This window comes from Castanea sativa, chromosome 8 (assembly GCF_040712315.1).
Source record: "Castanea sativa cultivar Marrone di Chiusa Pesio chromosome 8, ASM4071231v1".
NCBI classification, from domain to species: domain Eukaryota; kingdom Viridiplantae; phylum Streptophyta; class Magnoliopsida; order Fagales; family Fagaceae; genus Castanea; species Castanea sativa.
This window is the reverse complement of record NC_134020.1, coordinates 31,619,993-31,643,910: the sequence shown is the minus strand read 5'-3', so window position 1 is coordinate 31,643,910 and position 23,918 is coordinate 31,619,993. Positions and strand designations below refer to the sequence as shown.

Sequence of the window (23,918 nt, the reverse complement as noted above, 5' to 3'; positions counted from 1 at the left end):
GATCGGTCGAATATATGATTCGATCGATCGAGACTTGAAAACCTTGAATATTTTGAAAAACTGAAATTTTTGGTTTTGTAGAAACACTTTTTAAAATAGGATTTCATGAAATGAAATGCATGTGAATGATTTCAGATGTTTTCAAAAACCCATTGTCTTCAACTTATGTTTTCAAAGCAAAGTTTTCATAACTCTCAACTCATAAAATGAACCAACCCATAACCAAATTTTGCATCAAACATCACAAATAGTATAATCTTGGATGGCCACACTAGTTTACACACAATCTCATTCTCTTTTGTTAGATCTTTCTCATACCATAGGAATAGATCTTTCTCATACCATAGTCCATAGGATACCTGAGTTTGGATTGTATCAATTTTTTATTTCTTTTTTGGATACCATAGATTGTAACTATTCTGGGACTCATTGCATAGCTGTAAATACGGGCAAAGGGAAAGTTGTCCCTCGGCTATTTGTTGTTGCGTTGTTGTTTATGATAGCATGCTCTTCATTTTGGGAGCTTTGTGCTTATCCGATGATCATACGGTTTAAAGCTCTTTACCATAAACATGGTGTAAATATTTTGATCTTAATGGGTTTCTTCTTACTGAAAAATATTTTTTTGTAACTATTTTTATTAAAAAAAAGTTGTCAAGTTACTATTCTGTTAGCCACATAAGTAATAAACTAACAGCAGTTAACAAAAGGATTAATATTGCTCATTTTTAAAACTTGAAAGACCAATAGTGCTCATTTAAAACTTAAGGAACTAATTACGCACATGAGGTAAATTTCAAGGACCAATAGTGTAGTTCTGCCAAAAATATTTACCAATCTTAAGGTGTAATTAATATCATCATTGGATTTTTGGCACATATTCCATTGCATGCATTTATTATCTTCCTAGGAGAGAATGGCATATCCGCATATAGGAAATGATACACATGCATATCCTTTTGCATCCATGTATATCGTAATTCGTAAGCTTATACTTATTTTTTGGCATTCTCTGTAGTGAACTTACAAGCTTCCAACACATTTTTTTAACAAAATAAATAAATTAGAGTCCAAAACCTTGTAACGTAGCCTTTCATTTCATCGAATGCAAGTTTAACAAGGTATATACATCTATATCATTGATTACATTTCATATTTTAATCTTTCAACGTGCTTGTCAAACACATGAACATCTGGCTTTGTGCAAATATCCCGCCCCTAGCTAGAACCTCAACCTCAGATAGCCAGTACAAGATCCGGCAGGGATCGGTGCAAACGCTCCCAAGGGTCGCTTTGCCACACCGGAAACTCATCTCTGGTCTCCGAAGCCCTAAGTAATACGGTGAGCCATGTGTTGAAATACTCACGAAATTGCATAATCACCCCTTCCTTATTAAGGGTCCAAACGTGCACCCAATAGGTCTTGAATCCATCCCATCCCTCCGTGATCACACGATCGCCAATTGTCATGATGCTTCGAGGTTTAAACTTGAACTCGGTGTGCCTCGACTCCCCAGTGAGTATCTTCATCATGTGTTGGCATGGTGGAGGTCCATGGTACCAATACTCAAGGTCAGCAGCCACTAACCTAGCAATGGTCTCAGTGTGACCATGTGCCAAGGCCTTGTAAAGCATTTTGACATTCTTCTTGTTCCATGTTTGGGGCTCTGGCACCGGTGATATGCCCTCCTCATCTTGTTCCGGCATGATCTCATTATGGTTGATTCCCATGTAGTGAGGAAAGTAAGGTCAGCTAGCTAGCGAGTAGCAACTGGGGAAGGCTTCTAGCTGGCGTTATTGCGGTATTGTTGGTTGTGCTATATCACATATGCATGGGACACATATTTATAGAGCATTGGAGGCTGAGGAAAAATACAAATAGGATTGCTACTCTTCTAGAAAATTGGAGAAAGAGTGTGGTAGGCGGATCCATCACATTTATTAGTGAAAAAATTAGCAATGTATTATAGTTTATAATTTTTTATTAGGAAAGTTTATTAGGGATATTCCAATATTTCGGACGAAAATCTTTGTGTTTGACAGCTAGCAACTATGGGGACAATATAATTATTATGCTAAGTATATTCAACTATAAGTTATAGGGCGGTTCTGACTTCTGTCTCTAATAAGACAAATTGATATTACAATTAGTTTGTAAAATAAACCTTAATAATGAATAATTAAATGTTAAACTCCTCCTTCGACTAAATTATGGTCACGATTTTTTTATTTTCGAAAAAATTATAGAAGGAAAGAAAGAAAGAAAAAGATGCATGGCCTATGCAAGCCCCCAAATAGTAGTAAAAAAGGGAATCAAATACAAAGAAAGTCATTAAAAAACAGGAAAAAAAAATGGCAGGTAAGATTTTGATGGGTTGATGGGCTGAAATTTAATTATTATTATTTATTAGTGCTTTCCTTAGTTTCCTATGCTAAATTTGAAAACCGTGTGGGTCTAATTAATAATTTTGGGTGTGCTTTTCAATAAAAGAACAGACAGTAATGATATCAATAAATAAATAACAATGATGATAAACCAATAGTAATAATTTTGGGTTGTTCTAAGTGAAGCAAATTATAATAGATATTTGCTGTCCGAGTAATCCTTTCGAATCAATATTATATTGAATGCATGTCTCCGAGCGTCATCAGTTATGTTGAGTTGCCAGGAACGTTCCTTGACATACAATAAATTTAAGTAAATTAACTCTTATTATTTTTTATTTAATGGGTCAATTATGTTTTAAGCTATCACATTCATGCATGTGCCCTATTGCAGTTACATTCACAAGTTCCTTGGTTTACCCTCTATTGTAAAGTTACGTTCACACATGAATGAAGCCTAGAATTTGTCTTAGGGAAAAACAATATCATTCAAGAATAAATAAAACTACTAAAATTCAAATCAAATTAATACATAAAAAATCCAATATCTATTTGATCGTAGCAAAATATAAACAAATTAAAATATACAAATAACTATTTCTAATTAATACATTGCAAATCAATCATTTAGGACATATCAAAATGAAACTTGATGTTCTTTTAAATTATGAAATCCATCTGTGATTAATTTTATACTAAAATTTGCAACAATTTTGTTTTAATGGAAAAAAATAATATATATATATATGTTAGAATATCATTTTTTTTTTTGTAAAAATCTCTTCTTTTTTTTATTATAAATACTCATTTCATAATTGTAATAGAAATTATAAGTATAATCACTTTATAAACAAATTGTTTGGCAAGTGATTTTTCGTACATCAAAATACATTATGCTCAAAATGGTGAAGTTTTAATTTTTTTAATAGTAATTTTTTTTTTTTTTTTTGATTTGTGAATTCTAGCAAATAAAACTTGTTTACTAACAAAAAAAATCATCAATTCTATAAAGATTCACATTTCTCTCAAATATACAAAGTAGCGGTGAAAATAAGCAACTCCACTATATGTTCACTAAATTAAGGATTTAGTTATTGTAATTAATAATTTATTATAGCATAAAAATATCTATTAAATAATAATACTCAATTGTAAAGTTATATATGTTTTTTTTTTAGAGAGTTTCAACCTATGACTTCCGCTCCTAATAATAGCTATTTATTATCAGACCAAGACATCAATCAGTTTTTGGTATAGACGGGGATTGAAACTCAGATCTCTTATACAACCATCAGAGACTTTACCAGTAGAGCTAATTAGAACTCACAAGTTATATATGTTTTTAATAATTAAAAAATACCAACAATCTCTTAAGTAAAGTTAGACAACATAACAACATTCAAATCCATAAGTTCTAGATATCCTAGGTTCCAAATAAGCCAATGATAAAAATGTCATACGAAACACATAGTTTTTATGAGTACGTGGAGTTTTTAATAAGGGACTTATTTGTGTTTGGTTAATTAAAAAGGATTTTTTTTGTTCTTCTTTTGGATTTTTTTGCGAAATTGATTTTTAATTTGGTGGAAGGGGGAGGGGGAGGGAGGAGTATGAATATTTAAGTTACAATTTTTAAATTAAAATATTTAAAAGGCTTGGGGGCGTGGCCCCCTTGGTCTCTTGATAGTTCCGTCCCTTCACTGCCTTCATTCATAAGTTTTTTCCTTAACTTGATTCTTAAAATAAAATAAAATAAAAAGTTCATTTGTTTACCATCTAATTAATACTAGTATGTAGATCCATGCAAACGCATGAATGCATTTAAAATTAAACAAAAATTTTATTATAAAAATATAAATAATTAGTCAAATTAATTTAAAGCATGTAACACATGCATTCATGTATACATATAGATACATTTAAAATTAAGCACAATTTTTATCATAAAATATAGATAATTAGTCAAATTATTTTTTAAAGTAAATGTAATTAGTCATATATTAAAATTCTTACCTAAATTTAATATTATTTATGATCATTTTTTTTTTCTAATTTTTAACAAAATAGAACGTGTGGTGATTTTTGTTATGCGGTGATTTTTATTTTATTTATTTTTTGAGAAACATGTGATAATTTTTATTGAGTTTATGTGATTTCTTTTATTTACTTATTTTATAATTCATTAATATTAGATTCTTAGTATTTTGCACTCATTAACTCACTTGACACAAAGATTAAAAAACTTAAGTATACAAATGGCACAAGCTTAAGTGGATAATTATGATGTAGTTCCCATATAAATTTAGACACATAATGCAAAATTGGATTATAATTTCAAATTCTAATTAAATTTTCTCTAAGTTTTACCTATTAATATATATATATAGATGATTATAAATTTGATTTTTTTTTAATTATATGATTATGTATTTTATGGTTTATTATATTGGACTCATCGTTTTCTACATTAAATTAACTAATTTGGCACAAAAATTTAAAAATTTAGATTATATGGGATACGTGGCGCAAAATTAAACTCTAATTGAAATTCAACTTTTACACTAAATTAACTCACTTGGCAAAAATTTCTAAAATTTAGATTAGATGAGATATATGACGCAAAATTAGACTCTAATCGAATTCAAATTTGAAACTTAATTGGATTTTCTCTCTACTTTACCTATTATATATATAGAGAGAGAGAGAGAGAGAGAGAGAGAGAGATTTTGCACTTGGAGTTAGGGATGACAAAATACATGTACACCTCGCTCTACTTGACTTATCTTCTTTGGTCCCATTCAGTGCACATTTTCACCATTTTGAAAAGGGAATAAGATGGTGCATGATAGGTTTAGCTCTCCATTATTTATATACTAGTTTGTAAGTTGTGCTTACGCACGAACATATTTAATTGCAATGGTATTATTGATGATATTTGATATCCATGCATACAATATAACATTTAAAAGAAAAAAAAAAAAAAGGAGAGACGGAAAAAGGAAAAAATACCTTAGAGTTTTGCCAATAAGTAATGAAACATAGATCTATCTTTGGATTTAAAGCACAACTATCAGACGAAGATATAAAGTTCAAAGCAATTTGGCATCAATTAGAAGCATATATATATGAAATTTTTTTTGCTAAACAAGTATATAATGACATTTGTGTTGTTCTTTAATGAACTATTAGATTGGTTCATTTCCCTATGTGACACATATACGAACAATGAATGGGATACAAATAGATAGATATGACTAATGAATGGGACACACATTTTTGTAGGGTTCTATTATCTCTAGAATAGTTGAGTAATAAGTATTGCATTGAGATTGAAGCAGTGTCATTATTGTGGTTCACTAAAATTAAGAAAGTTCAATTGGATACTTGGCGTAAAATTAAACTTTAATTAAAATTCAATTTGAATTCTAATTGGATTTTTAAAAAACTTTAGATTTATATATATATATAATTCAATCGTTTTTATATTCATCATATTTATTATATATTTATTTTTTTTATGTATTCTTTTATCATCCCAAAACATTTCTCTCTCTCTCATCACCGTCCTTCCTATTTTTGTCTTTACTTTATCTCATTAGTGTAGTTACTATCTCATTAAGAAAGACAAAATTCTTCCAAGTTGCCTCATTCTTATGCCCTATGCGAGTTTGTCCAACTTCATAGAAAGGATGGGGCACCCATGATCAAACCTCCAGCCCCATTGCAATTCCTACTTGGAATTTAGTAGTCAACATCAACTGATTAGATCAAAATGAATTCCTTGTATTAAAATGGAATACTTATATAGATTTCATTCAAGGATTCCATTTTGCTCTAAGTTCTACCCTTTTCTGTATCGTTGTTGGCTATATTAACAGTCATATACTCAGTAGGAGCACAACTTTTACGTAATTAATATCAAAGCTAGTTTTCATTAGAAAAGGCTCCTGTGATATATAACAAGCATGCGGAAGTAAAATTTCATTCCATTCTCTCCTTCGAGTTGATCAAGTCCCACGGAATGCCACGGCTCAATAATATTTGCTTTTCTTGACTACTTGTGCATTGTGATAGTCAGAGAATGGCTTATGCATGACTAGATTTTACACCTTAAAACAATTAGTAGATATTGCAACACTTTGAAAACCCCAATCCTAGTAGTAGTAAATTTTAGAGTAAAGAAAAATTACTTAGGACACCTCCAAATAATAGCAACTATAAAAAATTAAAAATAAGGATAGCCAGTCCGACTTTAAAAAAAGAAAAAGAAAGAGTCTTTAAAGTTAAAACTAAGTTACGTTCTGGGCTATCCTTTGAGTTTTGAACTTTAATTTTTTTTGATCCAATAATTTATACAAATTAGTTCCTACCAATTGTCGTTTTGTTCAAACACTTCTTAATGCTTTCAATGGAAACATTCAAGATTTGAGTCTTCTCTCCTTTAACTATCAAATTATAAAATAAAAAATCTCTTCCACTCTCTTTACAGGTTTTAAATAGGCAGGGGGTTTAACATTATTAAAATATTCTTTCGCACTGGTTTACATTCACTATTTCACACTCATATCCACAATTAATTGATGCAGGAATATTCACATTTTTAACACATAAAAGTGAATGTGAAATAGTATATACATGAGAATTAAAACCCTTGAGATATTATGGATTGTATCATTTAATATGACTATGTATGAGACATGAAAAAAAGAAAAAGAAAAAAAAAAAGACTATATGGGAGAACTTGGGACTGGGAGGGAGCCGCCTCTCCGGGTTTTTTTAAGGGATCAAAGAGTATTAACGATCGAGGAAACATAAGGGGTAAGCAAGTTGTGGATCCTTCATTACCAGATATTCAAATAGCTTAGATTGATTAAAAAAATGATATTGGATGTGGCAAGCTTAAGCCTTAAGGTACATAGAATACTAGAATAGGAACAGATTACCAAACTCAGGATTTCTAAGTCAAAGAGAAGTCACTTGTAAAACATATGGAAAAGGTCAAATTAAGGGTCATCCTTCACGCAAATGATGTTTTAACTTTCAATGCGTTGTGTGGTGATCCATGGAAATGGGATTAACATTAATAATTAATGAATTATTAAGCAAGTGGGTTGTTCTCTGTTTTAGGTTTTACCTGTTCTAAAGTCTAAAAGTCCACTTTTTTAGTGATCGGCCTTCTGATTCTAACAATTATATACAAGGTAAACAATAAAAAATTTGCCCAAATCTTAAGGTTGTCCATGTAAAACACTACAAAGATGTCAGCTGCTTCATTTTTTTTTCATAGTCCTGCATGTGAACTGCAAATGAAACTGTACAGGCTAAGCTTGGAACTGACTAATTTATTTGCAGGAATGAACCAACTTGCATTAGTGCTATCTGTTTATATATGAGTGCTAAACTGCTAATTGGTGAATTTAAAATCTGGGCCTTCTCTTTTAGGGAACCTTTACAAGATTATGCTGTTGTGTAAAAGCAAACTTTTATAGGGCTCTTTAATTATTGGTTCGTTAAATTTGGATTTCTATAATAGATTTTTGTATTCCTCAAATCATAATGCAACAACAACAATCATGCCTTAAAATATTTAGTCCCAAAATTTTGGGATTGACCGTAAATCCTCAATAGATTAATTAGGTTGACTACATTTTTTTTTTTGGTCATACTGTCTGAAATTATACTCTTATATCTCCTTAATTTATGTCATTTTTTGCTACTTCTAATAATGTTATATATATATATAACCGAAACCTTTGAAACTCCTACAAATTTCCATGTCAGCACAATATTAAAAAATAATAATAAAACTTTTTTACAACCCAAACCCAATGCCTTCTCTTTCACAATGCTCTACCTTTTCTTTCACCAAAACTCTTTCAAGATGCTCCGCCTTTTCTTTCACCAAACACCAAAATGCACGCCCTGCCTTCAACTACCAGTTCCTCCTCAATCAGACCCACGGCAAACCATCTAAAGACACCATACCCACAGATTCCTTAATCAAAACCCACCATACCCACAAACCAACAGACATTCTCTTCCTCAGAACAGAAGTTGATCTCCTTCCTCAGACCACCAATTTGCCACAAACCACCCACATGCAACCTAAACAACCTAGAAACGGCACCCTATTTTTCGTGGGTCTCATCCAACCCATCAAAACCCACTATACCCACCATGCCTACAAACCCACAAACATCTTCTTCCTCAGAACAATCTCCTTTCTCAGACCACTCATTTGCCACAAACCACCCACATGCAACCTTAACAATCCGGAAACGGCACCCCATTTGCAGTGAGTCTCATCCAGCCCGTGGCCCATCAACTATGTCGGTCAACGATATACCCAACCCAACTCGTCAAAACCGGCCCAAAGGTAACTAATAAACAAATTTAATTATAAGCATCACCATCAGCTCTCTTATAAAAAAAAATGTCATTTTGACACACCAAAAACCTACTTTATTATTTTACCATATCATTTTACAATATCTTATTTATCAGATATTATATTCTTCAATCCTATACATTAAATTAATATTTACTACACATTAAAATAATATATTAACTCCTTCTTATCAACATCATCAACAACAACAACAACAACAACCACCACCACTACCGTCGCAACAACAGCCAGCAACAACCACTGTTGCAAAAACACTAACAGCCACCACTAGCACAATCCCATCCACCAACGCCACCTTAAAAAAAAAAACATGCACACACACACACACAACTAGAAAAAAAAAAATCCACAACAACCCACTACATTCACAAACTTTAAAACCCATCCCAAATCAGACAAAAACCCCAAAAAACAAACACAGACACAAACCCAAATTTTCTCAGCTCAAAAATTCGAAATCTTGCCATGGATTAGTACTACCACTACTACTAGTAAACCTTTCTCTAAACAACACCGTTTTCTTCGCGATCTCCAATGGCTTCAATCTCTGGCATTTGTTTATCTTCCCTATCTCTCAAGCCCCAAAAGCCTCTCCTTAGACCAATCCACTCGCTCCGACGTGACTCATTGGCATTCCCAACTCGCTCGCCGATCGAACTCAGTCCGTGGCGTGCGAGATCTCCGCCGAGCTATCATCGTTTTTGTCTTCGAAGCCTGAGATTTTGAAGAAGAAGGAGAAGATTGAAGCTTTGGAGAAAGATCCTAGAGCTCTGTGGAGGAGGTACGTGGATTTGCTGTACCAGCACAAGGACCTAGGGTTGTTCATCGATGTGAGCCAGGTCGAGTTCTCGGACGAGTTTGTGGGGTGGAATTATGTCTTGGCACGAAGATTGGCAGCATCGAGTGGTGGTCTTTGGTGAGATCGACGTGCTATGGAAGAGGAATAGAGAAGACAGAGATGAGAGAGAAGACAAAGACGAGAGAGAGAGAGAGTGAGATGTGTTGGGAGGAGAGAGGAAAAGTAAATAAAATAAGCATAAAAAATTATGGCATTCTCGTCCGTACGCTCTCATACTTGAGAGCATATTGTAGCATGTCTCAAAATTTTGACACATATATCACACCTCATGATGCTCTATTTTTGGTGCTTGGTGTGCCAAAAATGCCAAATATTTGGCATTTGGCACACCTAATGGTGATGCTCTTAAGACTCTATAACTATTGTCTTATAAATAGTTTATTCTTATTATTCTTATTTTTTCACAGTTGTTTAATTTCTAGGTTTATTCTTATTTCCTTTCTCTTCATTCTTTTCCTACATTCGAATCAGGGTTAAAGGTATGGTATTCAATTGCCTCTGTGATAATCTATATACATCTAATTTCTAACTATTTTAGTGTTTTTTTACATTTAAAGAACTCATGAAACTAAATTTGAATTGTAACGTTTGCCTCTGTGATAATCTATGTACATCTAATTTCTAACTATTTTAGTGTTCTCTTTACAGTTAAAGAACTCATGAAACTCAATTTGAATTGTAACTCATCAATGTATAAATATATATTTTTTTGAATTTTAGTGTAGTTATATCATTTTTTGCAGAAAAAATACAGCTTCATGGTTTATGTTTTGACTGTTTTAAGTTCAGACTTAGAATAGTTTGGATTTCTTAGCTTTTTTTGAATTTTAGTGTAGTTATATCAGTTTTCATAGAAAAATTACAGCTTCATGGTTTATATTTTGACTGTTTTAAGTTCAGACTTATATCATTGATTTTTGTTTTGTATTCTAGAATTGGTTGAATTGTAGTTTTAGCTATGTTTCTCTTTGTATCTGTAATTGAGTTTGTGCACACAGAAAAGTCTTTGGGTTTGGAACTCTGTAACTGAGTTTAGTAGTGTGTTTTGATGATAATATTTTTTGAAGTGAGTCACATCTTCAATATTTTAAATAGATATTAAAATGATGATAATCAATTTGAATTTTCTTTTGTGGAAACTGAGCTATGGGTTTGAATTTTTTTTAGTGGAAATTGAGCGAAATTGGTGTGTAGTACATTGGCACTGGTGGAGTTATCAGCTTGCTTTCATCACACAACATTTGTGTTGTTCCTTCCCTGAAACAACAAAGCAGGTTTCATTCTTAATTTTTGTTCTTCTTTCACTTTTATTTAGATTTAATATTCCTTATTAATTTCTGGTTTTTAACATCTATGCTTAGTACAATTGTACCTTATAAATGTTTATTTATCTAATAATATAGTTTTTTTTTTTATTTCCCCTGTTTATGTTTAATAGTTACAGCAAATATATGGTTGCTGTTTTAAATCTGCTTTTATGCTTGGAGTTTTAATATCATTGAACAATTTCTTATTCTTTGACATAGTTGATGTTAAGCTCTTTTGGAAAGTTAAAAAATAAAATTTGATGATTTAAGATGCATTCATTAATCTTGTGCATTTAATTGTAGGAAAAGGAAACTGATAGCTGATTATTTCAAGAAACAACAAAGGATCCTTGAAGGTTGTTTGGGTATGCTCTCTTCTAAAGACACAACAAATATATGGTTGCTGTTTTGAATCAATATTCTGTTTTTTATTGTTTGATTGAATGAACATGAGAGAGCTTGAATGTTAATGTTGATTATAATTTCTCTGTACTGATTCTGATGTTGGGTTTCTCCCAATTATGAATATTCATTATTTAGAAAAGTAAGTGAACATGAGCGGAAACACATTTAGAATATATCACTAAATTAGTTATATTATTTTTTGGAGAAAAAATACAGCTTCATGGTTTATGTTTTGACTGTTTTAAGTTTGGACTTAGAATAGTATATTGTAGTGTTCTGTTTACATTTAAAGAATTGATAAAACTTAATTTGAATTGTAACTTATCATGTATAAATTTTTTTTTTTTTGAATTTTAAGTAATTAATAAGTGCATTGGTATGCTGTTGAGACACAATCCAAATAAAATTGTAAAAGAGTCATGAAGGTTGGTTGAATTTCTTATTGTATTAATTCACAAAAATGTAGAACTGAGTTCTTTGGTATATGAGGGAGAGATGTTCTTTGGTACACATCTTTGTGATGCGTAGATATCATTGCAAATGTGATTGGTGTTGGACTGATTGAGCAATCTTACATCAAAGGATCAAATGTCTCGATGAGAAACATAAATGTCATGACTATAGAGTATGTCTTTTTTTTAAAAAAATTATTTTCAATATATGCGCTTTTTAGTTTTATTTTTTGATAAGCCAATACATGCACTTATACTATATGAACTTACACTGTAACATAGGAAAATTTGAACAGAGGAAATGAAACAAAGCTTACACTTTGGGGATTAGTTGCAAATCAAGTTGAGGAGAGCTTCTTTACTGAAAATCCAGGCCCTTTTATCATAATAGCTACATGTTTGACTGTCAAGACTTTTAAAGGCAAGTTCATTTCTCTTTATAAGTAATTATGCACCAATCCTTGAAGACAAAAACCATCTTCTGAACTACATGTCATCCAATTGTTTGAAATACGAAGTATTTTGGCTGAATTATTATGTAAGCATCCAATTAAGAAGTTGTATAACTAGCTGGAAACTCAGATTTAGTTTGTTAGTTTCTATTTGATTATTGAATGGCGTGTAGATTTTATAATTTTGAATTTGGTTGGAAATTTTTATTATTATTTGTGAATTTGAAAATTTTGGAGTGGGAGCTGGTATGGGCCTAGAACATAATCCTATTGAAGAAGAGATGATGGACATCAAACTTTGTATGGGTTAGCATGGATGCCTCACTCAATTTAATTTTTACCATAAAGATAATTCAGAAATAGGAAAAAATTAAATGATTACCTCCATGTCTTTAGCTGTAGCATCATTTGCAGTGATTGATGATTCATCATGTGGGGACATATGTAGAGAGTCACCAGTAGACAATTTCCCAACCTGAAACATGCAGAAAGGGATTTCAAAGCTGTAAAGATTTTAGGTATTAACAAGAAAAAACAATATGGAAAGCATCACATTAGATTATCATGGCAACTGTCTGTAATGTAGAGAATTAGTCCTCTTTTTCTTTTTCTTTTTTTGGACGAGTAAGATGTTTTATTCATTAAAATAAATATTATGACTTTCATAGTCCAAAGAATCAACTATAGAGGTACAAAAAACAACCCCCCTCCCCTCCAATTCGTACTACAATATTCAAATAAAGTTCTCAGAAAACTATCCTTATTATCTGAATCAGATCATGCACTGTGAGTTTATCTGTGTTGATTAAGTAATGCAAATTTAACCTGTCATAACTGATTAGAATCGAAATGTTCAGTTTTGACTCAAAATTCTTTTTTACTTTTCAGTTTAAGAAGATATGAGTTAGAGGTAATCTCAAATCAATCCTTTTTTGAAACCTCAAACCTATCTTGAAAATAATTTATAAGGGTTTTTTTTTTTTTTTTTTCTGCTGAATAAAATCATTTATAAATACCCATCACTATTTTGATAGTTAGTGTTTTGACTTGATTTCATTGCAACCTTTTTGGCAATTCTAAATTAAACCAAACACAAACGGGACTCCCCTACAAGTAGCTTGATTAAAGTGCCTAGAATGTAATGCCTTTAGCTGACCAGTCATACTAAAGTTCCTGCAAAGTAAAGCTGCCCATGGGTGGAACCGAAGTTACTCTTTTGGCATACGGTTAAATCCTCTTGGGCTGTTAGATTTTTGACCAATTACAATTAGTGATAGGTTAATCATAATGATTGATGTGTAGGTGTAGAGAAAAGTTCTAAACACCCAAAGATGTATAAAGAAGGCAAGATCAGCATCACGCAATTTGCTTCCTTTCAATTTGCTGCTTCTTTTTGATTTGTAAAAAAGAGTCGGGATTGTCAAATGAGCTTCATCATCCCATTTTAGTTTTTGATTTACTCTCCTACCATATTTTTAGACATCTATGCATATAGTACATGACATAAATAAATAAAAACTATAAAGTCAGTGCAATTATTCAAATGATAATTGTTGGTGAATTCAAATGTATTATAACTACATTTTCTACTGCATATTCTAGATACTTTATATTTTTGTGACAAAGATTGATACGAATGCATCTATTAGTCCAATATTTATACAATTCTTAGATACCTAATGATTATGTGATATGTTGACTCTTGGGACACAACATGCTAATTTGACTATCCTTCAATTCCATTGTGGTTGTATAATAACACTTTGTCCTGCTTCTTCTTCTTCTTCTTCTTCTTCTTCTTCTTCTTCTTCTTCTTTTTTTGTAGATTTGTATTAGTGAAATTGTTAGATATCCGCATGGAAGTACAATATCCAATATGTCTATGGATAATTTTATGTTTTTTAAATTTAATGTAAAAAAAAAAAATCATTTCCAAGTGATTTTGAATTGCAAAAGATCATAATGATTTGTCCATGTAATGTTCCTTAAGAATGTTAGTATTTTTGGCAAAATGTAAAACCCAAAAATCTGGGGCCTTGTATGTCCATGAAGAAGGCTATCAATTTTATTTCCAAGACATCAAATATGCTTGCTTATACGATAGACATGTCTGATTATAAACTCATTGAGAAGAATGTTGTTTTATAATTGCCATCATTTGAGACTTTTTTTAATAACTAAATTGATATCAATGTGTTCCTACTTTCTATTGAATCTTCTTAAGATTTTTACTAATTACAGTAGGTGTTACAGAACAAAGAAGGAGCTAGAACTGTGGGCCACAACGACTTGGTCAATTTGGAATGCAAGAAACAATGCATACTTTGAGAAAGTTCAAACACAAACTAAAGTCATTTTGGATGTAGCTCTAGCATTGCTAGTGACATATCAGATGCTCTCGGCCACTCAAGCAAACACATGATTATGGTGCAGAAGGATCTTCATTGTTTGTTGGTTCAGAGGATGCCTTGTATGTTTTTTCTTCCTAATTTGTATGGCTAACGAACTAGCTTGGGCTGTGTGCCCAGATCTTTACCTTTGTATATGGTTTTTTACTTCTGAATAAAAGTCATTCTATCTAGTATTTCAAAAAAAAAAAAAAAGGTGTTACAAAACAAACTGGTTGAAATTTATAAATCACCTTAATTGCTATAACAGATATATGGTTTAAATAGATACGGATGCCATTCATTTTTTTATTCATACCAATGTGCTTATTGACTTAAGCAGTTAATGGAATTAAACGAAATTTAGGACTCTCTTTTAACTTTGAGAATTATACACTTTGGGATGGGTTTAATTATTTTTTAGTGTTATTCTCTATTTGGATACAACAAAGGTGCTAAAATAGAAAAGAAGATGTTTGGTCACTGTGAAAATGCTACAACTTTATTTCAATAATTTCATTGGGAAGAAATTAGTAAAACAATACATTTTTCCTGTGCATCACATGGGTTAGCGACTGGTTTTAGATATTTCTCTACTTTTTTTTGTTCCCTCGACTTGAATCAAGTCACTCACTCTTCTCAATTGATGCATTAATTGCTCTACTTCTCACATGATCAAACTATTTCAAGCAACTCTCTTTCATGCTTTCATCAATTGGAACCACCCGTATCACTCTTCCCCATTGCAAAAACATGTTACTTCTTAGGAGCCTAACATTCGATACCATAAAGCATAACTACTCTAATAATTTTCTTTGTTGGGAAATTTAGAGGAAATAGATGGATATAAAAATAATTGGAATAGACAGGCACAAATAATCATTTTTCTTAAAATGATATTTCTCACCACTAGATTGAGTTTTCATAACGGGATGCAGACAAACTACCTCTAGGATACAACTAAATCTAGAATCTATAAGTAGAAATTTTGGGGAATCTTGTGAATTGCTATGTATGGTGTGTCAAAATTTGTAAAAACCTTCAAAAAGCTATAAATAACATATTGATTCTTATATATAATCAATGAAGAGTTGCCAATGAAAATAAGGTTAATTATGTTGGGATACCTAAAATGTTGACAAGATCGTTACTAATTGTTAGGCAATGGCGGCGCCATATGGTGTTTAGGGGTTCAAATGAACCCCCTGACTTGTGATTTTTTTTTCTTTTTTTTCTTTTTTTTTTTACATATAACAGTTTAAACTATTTTTGTTTTGAAAACCTTTTGAACCCTCTGAAATAAGTCCAAAGAACAAATCAATTCAATACTAAAATTTATCTTGGTCTTCTTAAACAAAAAGAACATACCCAACATCAAACCAATTTGATCTAAAATTTGGGGGGGAAAATAGCAACTTCAACAACAAAAATTAGTAATTTGTTGATCTTAAATCTCAGAAAAAGACAATTAAATGAGTTGTAAAGTGTAAACACTAAAAGAAAAATTAAATGTGAGGCAGTGGAAGTGGGTTGTGAGACAGTGGAGGATGAAGACTTTTTTAATGATTGTATTGTTGCGTTGAATTCTTAATAGAGTAATGTAAGAAACACAACAAAATTCTTCTTAATGAATTACAAAGACCTATAAGTTGTCAAAATTGAGTTGAATTATTAAATAAAAGAATTGGAAAAAGTAAAAAAAAAAAAAAAAAACTAATAAATAATGAATTAGAGTGTTCTGAGTCTGAGTTTGGATAGAGCTGAAAACAAATTTCAGTTGCATTGGGCGTTTTTTGCGGGTCCCATGCACTGTTCACGGGACCTGCAAGTATGAAATTCTGCAAAAAAAAAAAACTTTAAAACTGGCTCCCACACAGTACTATTCATATTTAAAAATTATTTTATTACACTGTTTTTAGATTTCAGTTTTCAGAAATAAGCGGTATTCAAATAGACCCTAAATAATAATAATTAAAATTCACTTAACAACAATAATTAATAACTTTATTATAGTAATATAGAATAGATAATTTACAAGATTTAATTTTAGCAATTATAATTAATATCTTCATTATACTAAGAAAACATATGCCCAATAAACTTATAGTTTATCTTTAATTCTCTTGCTAATATTATGAATACATTTTTTATAAGGAAGTCACATATACCACAAGATTTATCTCCTATTTAAGATTTATTACCTAACAAAACTCGTGTTGACTTAAAAAAATATTCCTTTGTATCATAGGTTACGAAAGATCTTATCATTATTATCATAATGATCAAGATGAAAAAAAAAAATATATATATATATATATATACACACACACACACAAAGAGGTCGTTGTCAACCTCTTCAACACAAATTTGAATGACCTCTCAAAAAAATATTCTTGAAGCCGCCACTGTTGTTAGAGACACATACATGTTTGTTTCTGACATTTTTTTAAAAAAGAACTACAAATTGTACACTTTTTGCAATTGCCTCACTCAAGCAAACTACCCTTCTTGCTTAAGCAAGCTATTTAGAAATTGAAATAAAATTCATGTTGAAAAAGTTTGCATTCTCTTCACTTGTCTCTTGCTTAAACAAGGTCTAAATAGAGAGTTGGCATGTCTCTTGCTCGAGCGAATGGTGTGAACCTCAATCTCACTCAAGCGAGATTCTTAAACACAATTTTATTTTCTTTTAATCATTCTTCATTCTTCTATATCTATGTAGGATATTCTCACATATTACAACCTATATGTACTTACATACCCACACAGTGTTGTATAATTTTCTTTTTACTTTAATAGGTATTCTACGATCAAACAATACTCCCAATGTTTTTCACCAATTCATCTATATTGCTCATATCCTATTATTCACATCCTATGCAATCTCTCCATCCTTGTGAATTGTATTGATCCAAGATATCATAAACTTTTAAGCTTTGTTATCTCTTGATCATCAAGTCTTATAACATCTTTATATTTGTTTTTACTTTTACTGAATGTACATCTCCTGTACTCTAATTTAGTGTTAGTTAGTCGAAAGTTTATGGATCTAAAGTATCTCTTCGAATTTCTAGCTTGACATTAGTTCATTTCTAGTTTCATCTACTAAAAGTATATCATCTCTAAAAAATATAAACCAAGTAAATTTATCTTGACAATTAATGCAAACCTATAATGATGGGTAGACATTGTATCCAAATCCGACAAACGTTGCTTTCACAAAACAATTAAGAAGTTCAAGTACTTAGAAAAAAACGGTGTTAAGAAAAACCTATTAAACCTATTCTTTTGTCTTTCAACACTCTCCAATTAAAATATCCTTGAAAGGCCATAGATTTTCACCCAAACACTAAGATCACTCACTAAGTGTATTGGAGTGCATTTTGAAACCACATTGACGTCATAAATCTTTAAGTGGCCTTGAAGTAACTGAGATATCGGTTTGTACTCGGTGATGAACTTAACGATATTTTATATCATTGTGTAGACGTAGGCTGAATCAGCAATTGTAGTAGAAGTATAGAACTCAGATACAAACATGTACAAAATGTCTTGTAACTAATAAGTTAGGTTGTGTCGCAACTTCTTTATAGCGGATTTGACTAATTGAGCTAGGCCCAGAGTGTTTTTCTCTGTTGGTTTTCACTTTGTGATGAAAACAACCTTTGTCTCAAGTGTGTGGTTGTTATTGTTATTAATTGTGTGATTCCTGCCTTGTCCATATTGTAATTGTTAGTGGCTAATTATATAAGTGGACTATAAATTAATTGCAAAATTCATGAAACTGATATCAAGCCGTTCTATGGCTCTACACACGTACTTTTCATTTCCTATCAAATTACAGTCACATGTCTACTTGATTTTCTAAAATCAATTACAAAAATAAACTTCATATCTGCCTTTTGAATAGTTGAATTCTTATACTTAACCCGAATTCCATGCCTGCCAAGTTCACAAGCTGCATTCTTTGTTAGCCCAACAATGGCTTGCTTTGATGCTGTATAAGCATGAGGTCCAAGCCCTCCCATGACACCGGCTACAATAGCTGTGGAAATAATGCACCCACTTCTTCTAGGCACCATGGCTTTTGCTGCATCTTTCATCCCTAGAGCAACTCCTATAACATTGATTCGCAGAATATGATCAAACTCTTCTGCATCAAAATCCACGATGCTTTTGTGCTTCAATTGGTTTCCAAGAACTCCGGCATTGTTAAAAAAAAAATATATCAAGTCGTCCATACTGGGAAATTGTTGAATTGATCAAGTTCTAATGTCATCTTCTATGCTTACATTACAGTGTACATAGGTCGTGTTGTGAAAATTGGGTTAAATAATTTGTTTACACAAGGTTAAAAGGAGAGAGAGAGAAAATATAACACAAAGAATTTACGTGGTTCGGCAATATGCCTACGTCCACGGGAGGCGACAGAATAAATTTTACTATAACTGTGGAGATTACAATAACAGCTTTAAGACATTTTCTCACAACCCAAACCCCAAATACACCCTTGGTTCTCTCACAAATAAATAGAGAACACACTACTGTATTTAGAAAAATTGCAAGACACTAACTTCCTATGCAATCCGTAGCTTACATGCTCTTTGAACTCATTTGCTCCACCTCTATTTATAGCCAACCTTCAGTCGAAATATAAATTGTTTCAACACCTCAGAGTCTTCAATTGTGGAAGCAAGTCAACAATACTGGCCAAGCAATCCTACATCATTTAATGCATGAGTGTAGTAATTCTTCACGCAAGCTTTAATGGTGGTGAATTGCATATCTTTGACTTTGTTAACAAAGTCATACTTTCTAACATAGGCATGCATTCATTAATTGCCTATAGAGTCAAACAATACGGCTATGCATGAATACACAGAGAGTTGGTGTTGTTCCTTTCCATTTTCTTTGACAATTCATATAAGATAGCATTTAATGCTTACTTGTAATGTTAATACACAGAAGTTAAATTCAAGCCATTTCAACAGGTCGCTAATGGGGACAATGACTTGGCTAGAATAAGACCAGCTTCATCCTTGATATCAGCAATGACTACTACCCTTGCTCCATGTTTCACAAAGAGTCTTAGTTGCCTCTCCAATCCCACTAGCACCGCCAGAAATTATTGCTATTCCCTCCAACCTATAAAATGGGTATCATAATTATAGTACAACGTGACATGTGATAGTGAGTGTTCAAATAAAACAGTTCCATAATGCAAAGCTTAATATATATATATATATATATATATATATATATAAACTCATTTTCAATATACTTATAATAAGATACCAATAGTATAAGAGGAAATTGAACAACTCAAATGGAAACCTTTTAATTAAGTAGCTGTTAGTTTACGCTTTGATCCCTCAAACCTATTACTCAAAACAAAAAAGAAAAGGAAAAATGAAGGAAATTAAGATAACCTTTTGAGTAAGTGAGAGGTGTTATCTCTACTTATAAGGTCGATCTCCAGAACGGTTTTCTCAGGCATCATAGAGCATCTCCAACAGCATATGTAGAAGCAAAGTAATCTCTACAATAGAAAGTGAAACCAAAAAAATGGTCTCCAATGGTTTCTCTAAATCACAATTTTTTTTTTCCTCATGAACAGTAGCACATCAAGTCTAATGGGTTAGTATACATTAGCAATTGAATTTTTTTTATCAAAGAATTACAACAACTACTATTATATCAATTATATCTCTTTCTTCTTGATTTACTTTTTCTCTCATACTATTATATTAACTAACATTTAAATGAGATAGAAAAAGAATAAAAAATTTGTTGAAAAGTATATTTAAAAAAATAAATAGGTAATAAGTAAATATAACTGTTACTCTCTAAACAGTACAAAATTTTAAAAAATTTAACGGAGATGCTCTCATGAGCAGGCATGGTCAATCAATTTCTTTTTCTTTTTTTTCTTTTGGGGGGTTGTTGGCGGCAGAGAGAAGGTATATAAGTTGGTTGTTGAATTATTAATGTGGGTTGGCAGTTCTTTCAGTATTTGATGGAACAAGACTTATTTCATGGTAGGAACTTCCTTGGCCCAGAAGCACTAATTTGATATTTCCATCACTTTTATTATGTTTTATCACCAATCCAATTCCACCCTTTCTCAATTTTTTTTTTCTTAAAATTTGGTAAATCACTACTTTTGTGTACAACAGAGGTTGACCAGACCGACTCTCTTGCTAGGATAATCAATCCCTTGCTTTTTGTTGGAAACTAGGGAAAATCTTTTGCTGGCGGGGTGGAATTGTGAAAGATTCTATTTAATTCAATACATTGGATGGCCCAGATTCATTGTTATTCGTTATTTTTAACCAATCAGAAAGATTTATTTTGTCGTCTCATATACACAAAAAGTAAGTACTCATCAATTTATAGAAGATTTTCTGTGCTCAGCAGATTGACTTTGACTTTGACCACTCATAATTGTTTATATGCTTATGGGTTTGTGACCTCTATGTGGCAGTGCTATAAAAAATTATAAATAAATAAAAAAAAATGTTCAAGTGCAACCCATCTAGTTGGAAATGTTTTGAAGGGTAGTTTACAATGACAATTCCTGTAAAATTCTTTCTATGGACACTCTTTTAGAATTGCATACAAAACCATAGAATGAATAAAATGGGAAATATAAAACCAAAGAATGTAAAAGATGGGAATTGAGGGCATTGGTAAGAAGTGCCTGTCTATTGTTTTCGATGCTAGCAAAGATGTTTTCCAATGGAGAATCACCACCTATAAATTCTCTATATGGGAAATACAAAACCATAGAATGTACAAAATTCTCTTTCTTTGTGTTTCTTCTAATCTCACCCCAGATAAATCGAATCTATCCTTTTGTTGTTGCCTCACTTATGAGTCATGTTGGATATATAGATTCCAAGTAAGATATTAATATAACATATTAAGTTCATGTTTTTGTTGGCTTAATTCTATACCAAATTTACTTGTAATTCTGCTCCCATTTTGGTAGAATATAATTGAGTCTGGTCAAAGTTGGTCAAAACTACTAGAAGGGAATTTTGCAACTTGCATTGCCCGCGGATTATTGGACATGTGGCAGCCAAAGTGAAACCTTTATCAAGTGCATTGCCTTTACTTTTTTGCCAGCTTTAACGTATAAGCAAAGACTCACACCCTCTGCATGTAGGACGAGGGAAAGGAGTGTAAGCTAAGCTTATAAACCATGAAAGAGCGTTTTGTTCATCCCAACCAATCTTGTTGAGAGAGTGTCTTAATCTAAAGCAACAAAATTCTTTCATCCTCCCATTACAATTTCTCTCACAATTAACATATCATTGAGAGAAATTTGTAACCTTCATCTCCTCCACGAAACCTTAAGTGTTGTGAGCTTGTTGAAGGGCTGGAAACTATTTGGAGCTAATCTCAAATCCAAATCATTTTGGTGGCTTTCCATTAGTGATTCGACGGTAGTGACTCCAAAAGCCAAATGAAGAAAAGACTTGGTGAAGTCGATTGCTAACTAGAGCTTAGAGGGGTCAAGTGCTTAGGGTGATATAAACTTGGAAGGTTTATAATAGTTCTTGTACTGCAATTATTCATTTTAGTGGAGTTTTCCAACGGTGGTGTCAATTGAGGGGTTTTTCCACTCAGGTGTTCAGATTTTCCTCTTCAAAAATACATCTTGGTGTTTTAGTGTAGTTTGATTTCTTTTCCCTATTTTCATATTGCTCTTTATAGCCTTTGGTTTATATTTGAATATGCATGCAATATGAAATTTGGCTAATCACGTATATTTGAACTAATTGCTTGTTTATGATTAAAAGTGATTAAGCCGTAAAGTTTGATTATGGGGGTTTTAAATATATGCTAGGGTGCTATTGTCATTTCTCATTACATATTAAGACACTACTTAATCCACAAAATTATAATTAAGCTTAAAGATTTGGATCTGTTGAATAGTTATATACTTTACTAGAGGTCATATAGACATATATCTTTGGTAGAACAGATCACCAAATTGTCGGATCTTGTTATTTGCTTGCTTTGCGAACTCCTCAAGATCTCATTTGTGAAACACCTCCAAGTCGCAGGAGAGGCTACTAGAGTCTCTCCTAATTTCCACGCTCCAAATTCTAGAGAACAGTAGATGGTGTCCTAGAGAGATGGCTTATTTTGAGAGAGCACTCAAAAACTATACGTATGTTCACTCACTGTATCTCTTATTAATCTGACTGATGTAGGAGTATTTTAAATACTAGTAAAGATTCACTTACTATCAGATTTATGTGATCTCTAAAAGATCTCATCTGTTAAGTTTAAATTACTCCACTACTGATATTGATAACTCATATCAATATTTGTTAAGTTTAAATTACTCCACTATTGATATTGATAACTCATACCAATATCAGTTAGTTTAAATTTAACTCATATCAATTTTTATCAAATAACTCATGTGGACGATCTATGGGCCATGGTTTATGGGTTGGGTCAAAACCAACCCAATTTCTAACATCTCCCACTCATCCACACTGGGTACTACAGTCAGAATTGGCTCCTCTCAATCTCTTGTCCAATCCTTTCTTTATACAGAAAAATGGAGCGTGTGACCTTACAAGAAGGTGTAAGGTAGGAATACTATATTAAGTCACCATCTAAACTAACATAGTACATCACTCTTAATATCTCATTTATGCCCCAGATTATTTGATCACACCCGATCAAGTTTCTTTAATCCCTCATGAGTTCAAAACTCAAAGCAACACTTGATCCTATACCATATAATATGCTCATGATTATGTTGAAAAACAAATTCCTTATAATCACCCGGCTATGAGCCATGAAATAAATGGTGTGTTCTAAATAATCTTCCCCAGACACTCATGTCAATTCATTTACACTTGACCGCTTTCCTAGACATGCTCCGCGAGACCTTATATATCATGGCCCTGAGATGACATGCTAAAGTAGCGACATCAAACATTCACTTCATGACATAGTTCTAGGTCGAAAAAAGGGCACAAAATGGACCATATAATGGTCGACTAGGGCTCACATAGTGATGGAGTAGGGATCTATCCAATCACTTCCTTAATTGGCCGGCTATAGCACAAACAGTGTAATTTGTATGCTATGGTGGAGCTCCCACTCAACTGTGCTTGTCACACTAAAAAACCATACAAATCTTAGTCCAATTGCCATAAAGGTAACCAACCTGAGTTTCTAAACACAATTACACATCAATTTCCTGTCCAAGATCTCACATTTGACTTTATTCAGG

The 23,918-nt window shown here is 32.0% G+C and overlaps 1 protein-coding gene and 1 pseudogene across 1 annotated transcript; both read right to left on the bottom strand.

Annotated features, from left to right (window-relative positions):
- Positions 1 to 1,063: 1,063 nt before the first annotated feature.
- LOC142608333 (wound-induced protein 1-like) lies at positions 1,064 to 1,805 on the bottom strand. The gene has a single exon (XM_075780088.1). It carries the CDS (start codon positions 1,729 to 1,731, stop codon positions 1,237 to 1,239), a length of 495 nt encoding a protein of 164 aa, XP_075636203.1. The 5' UTR covers positions 1,732 to 1,805; the 3' UTR covers positions 1,064 to 1,236.
- A 7,492-nt stretch (positions 1,806 to 9,297) lies between these two features.
- LOC142606203 (short-chain dehydrogenase reductase 2a-like) lies at positions 9,298 to 20,156 on the bottom strand (annotated as a pseudogene).
- Positions 20,157 to 23,918: the final 3,762 nt, after the last annotated feature.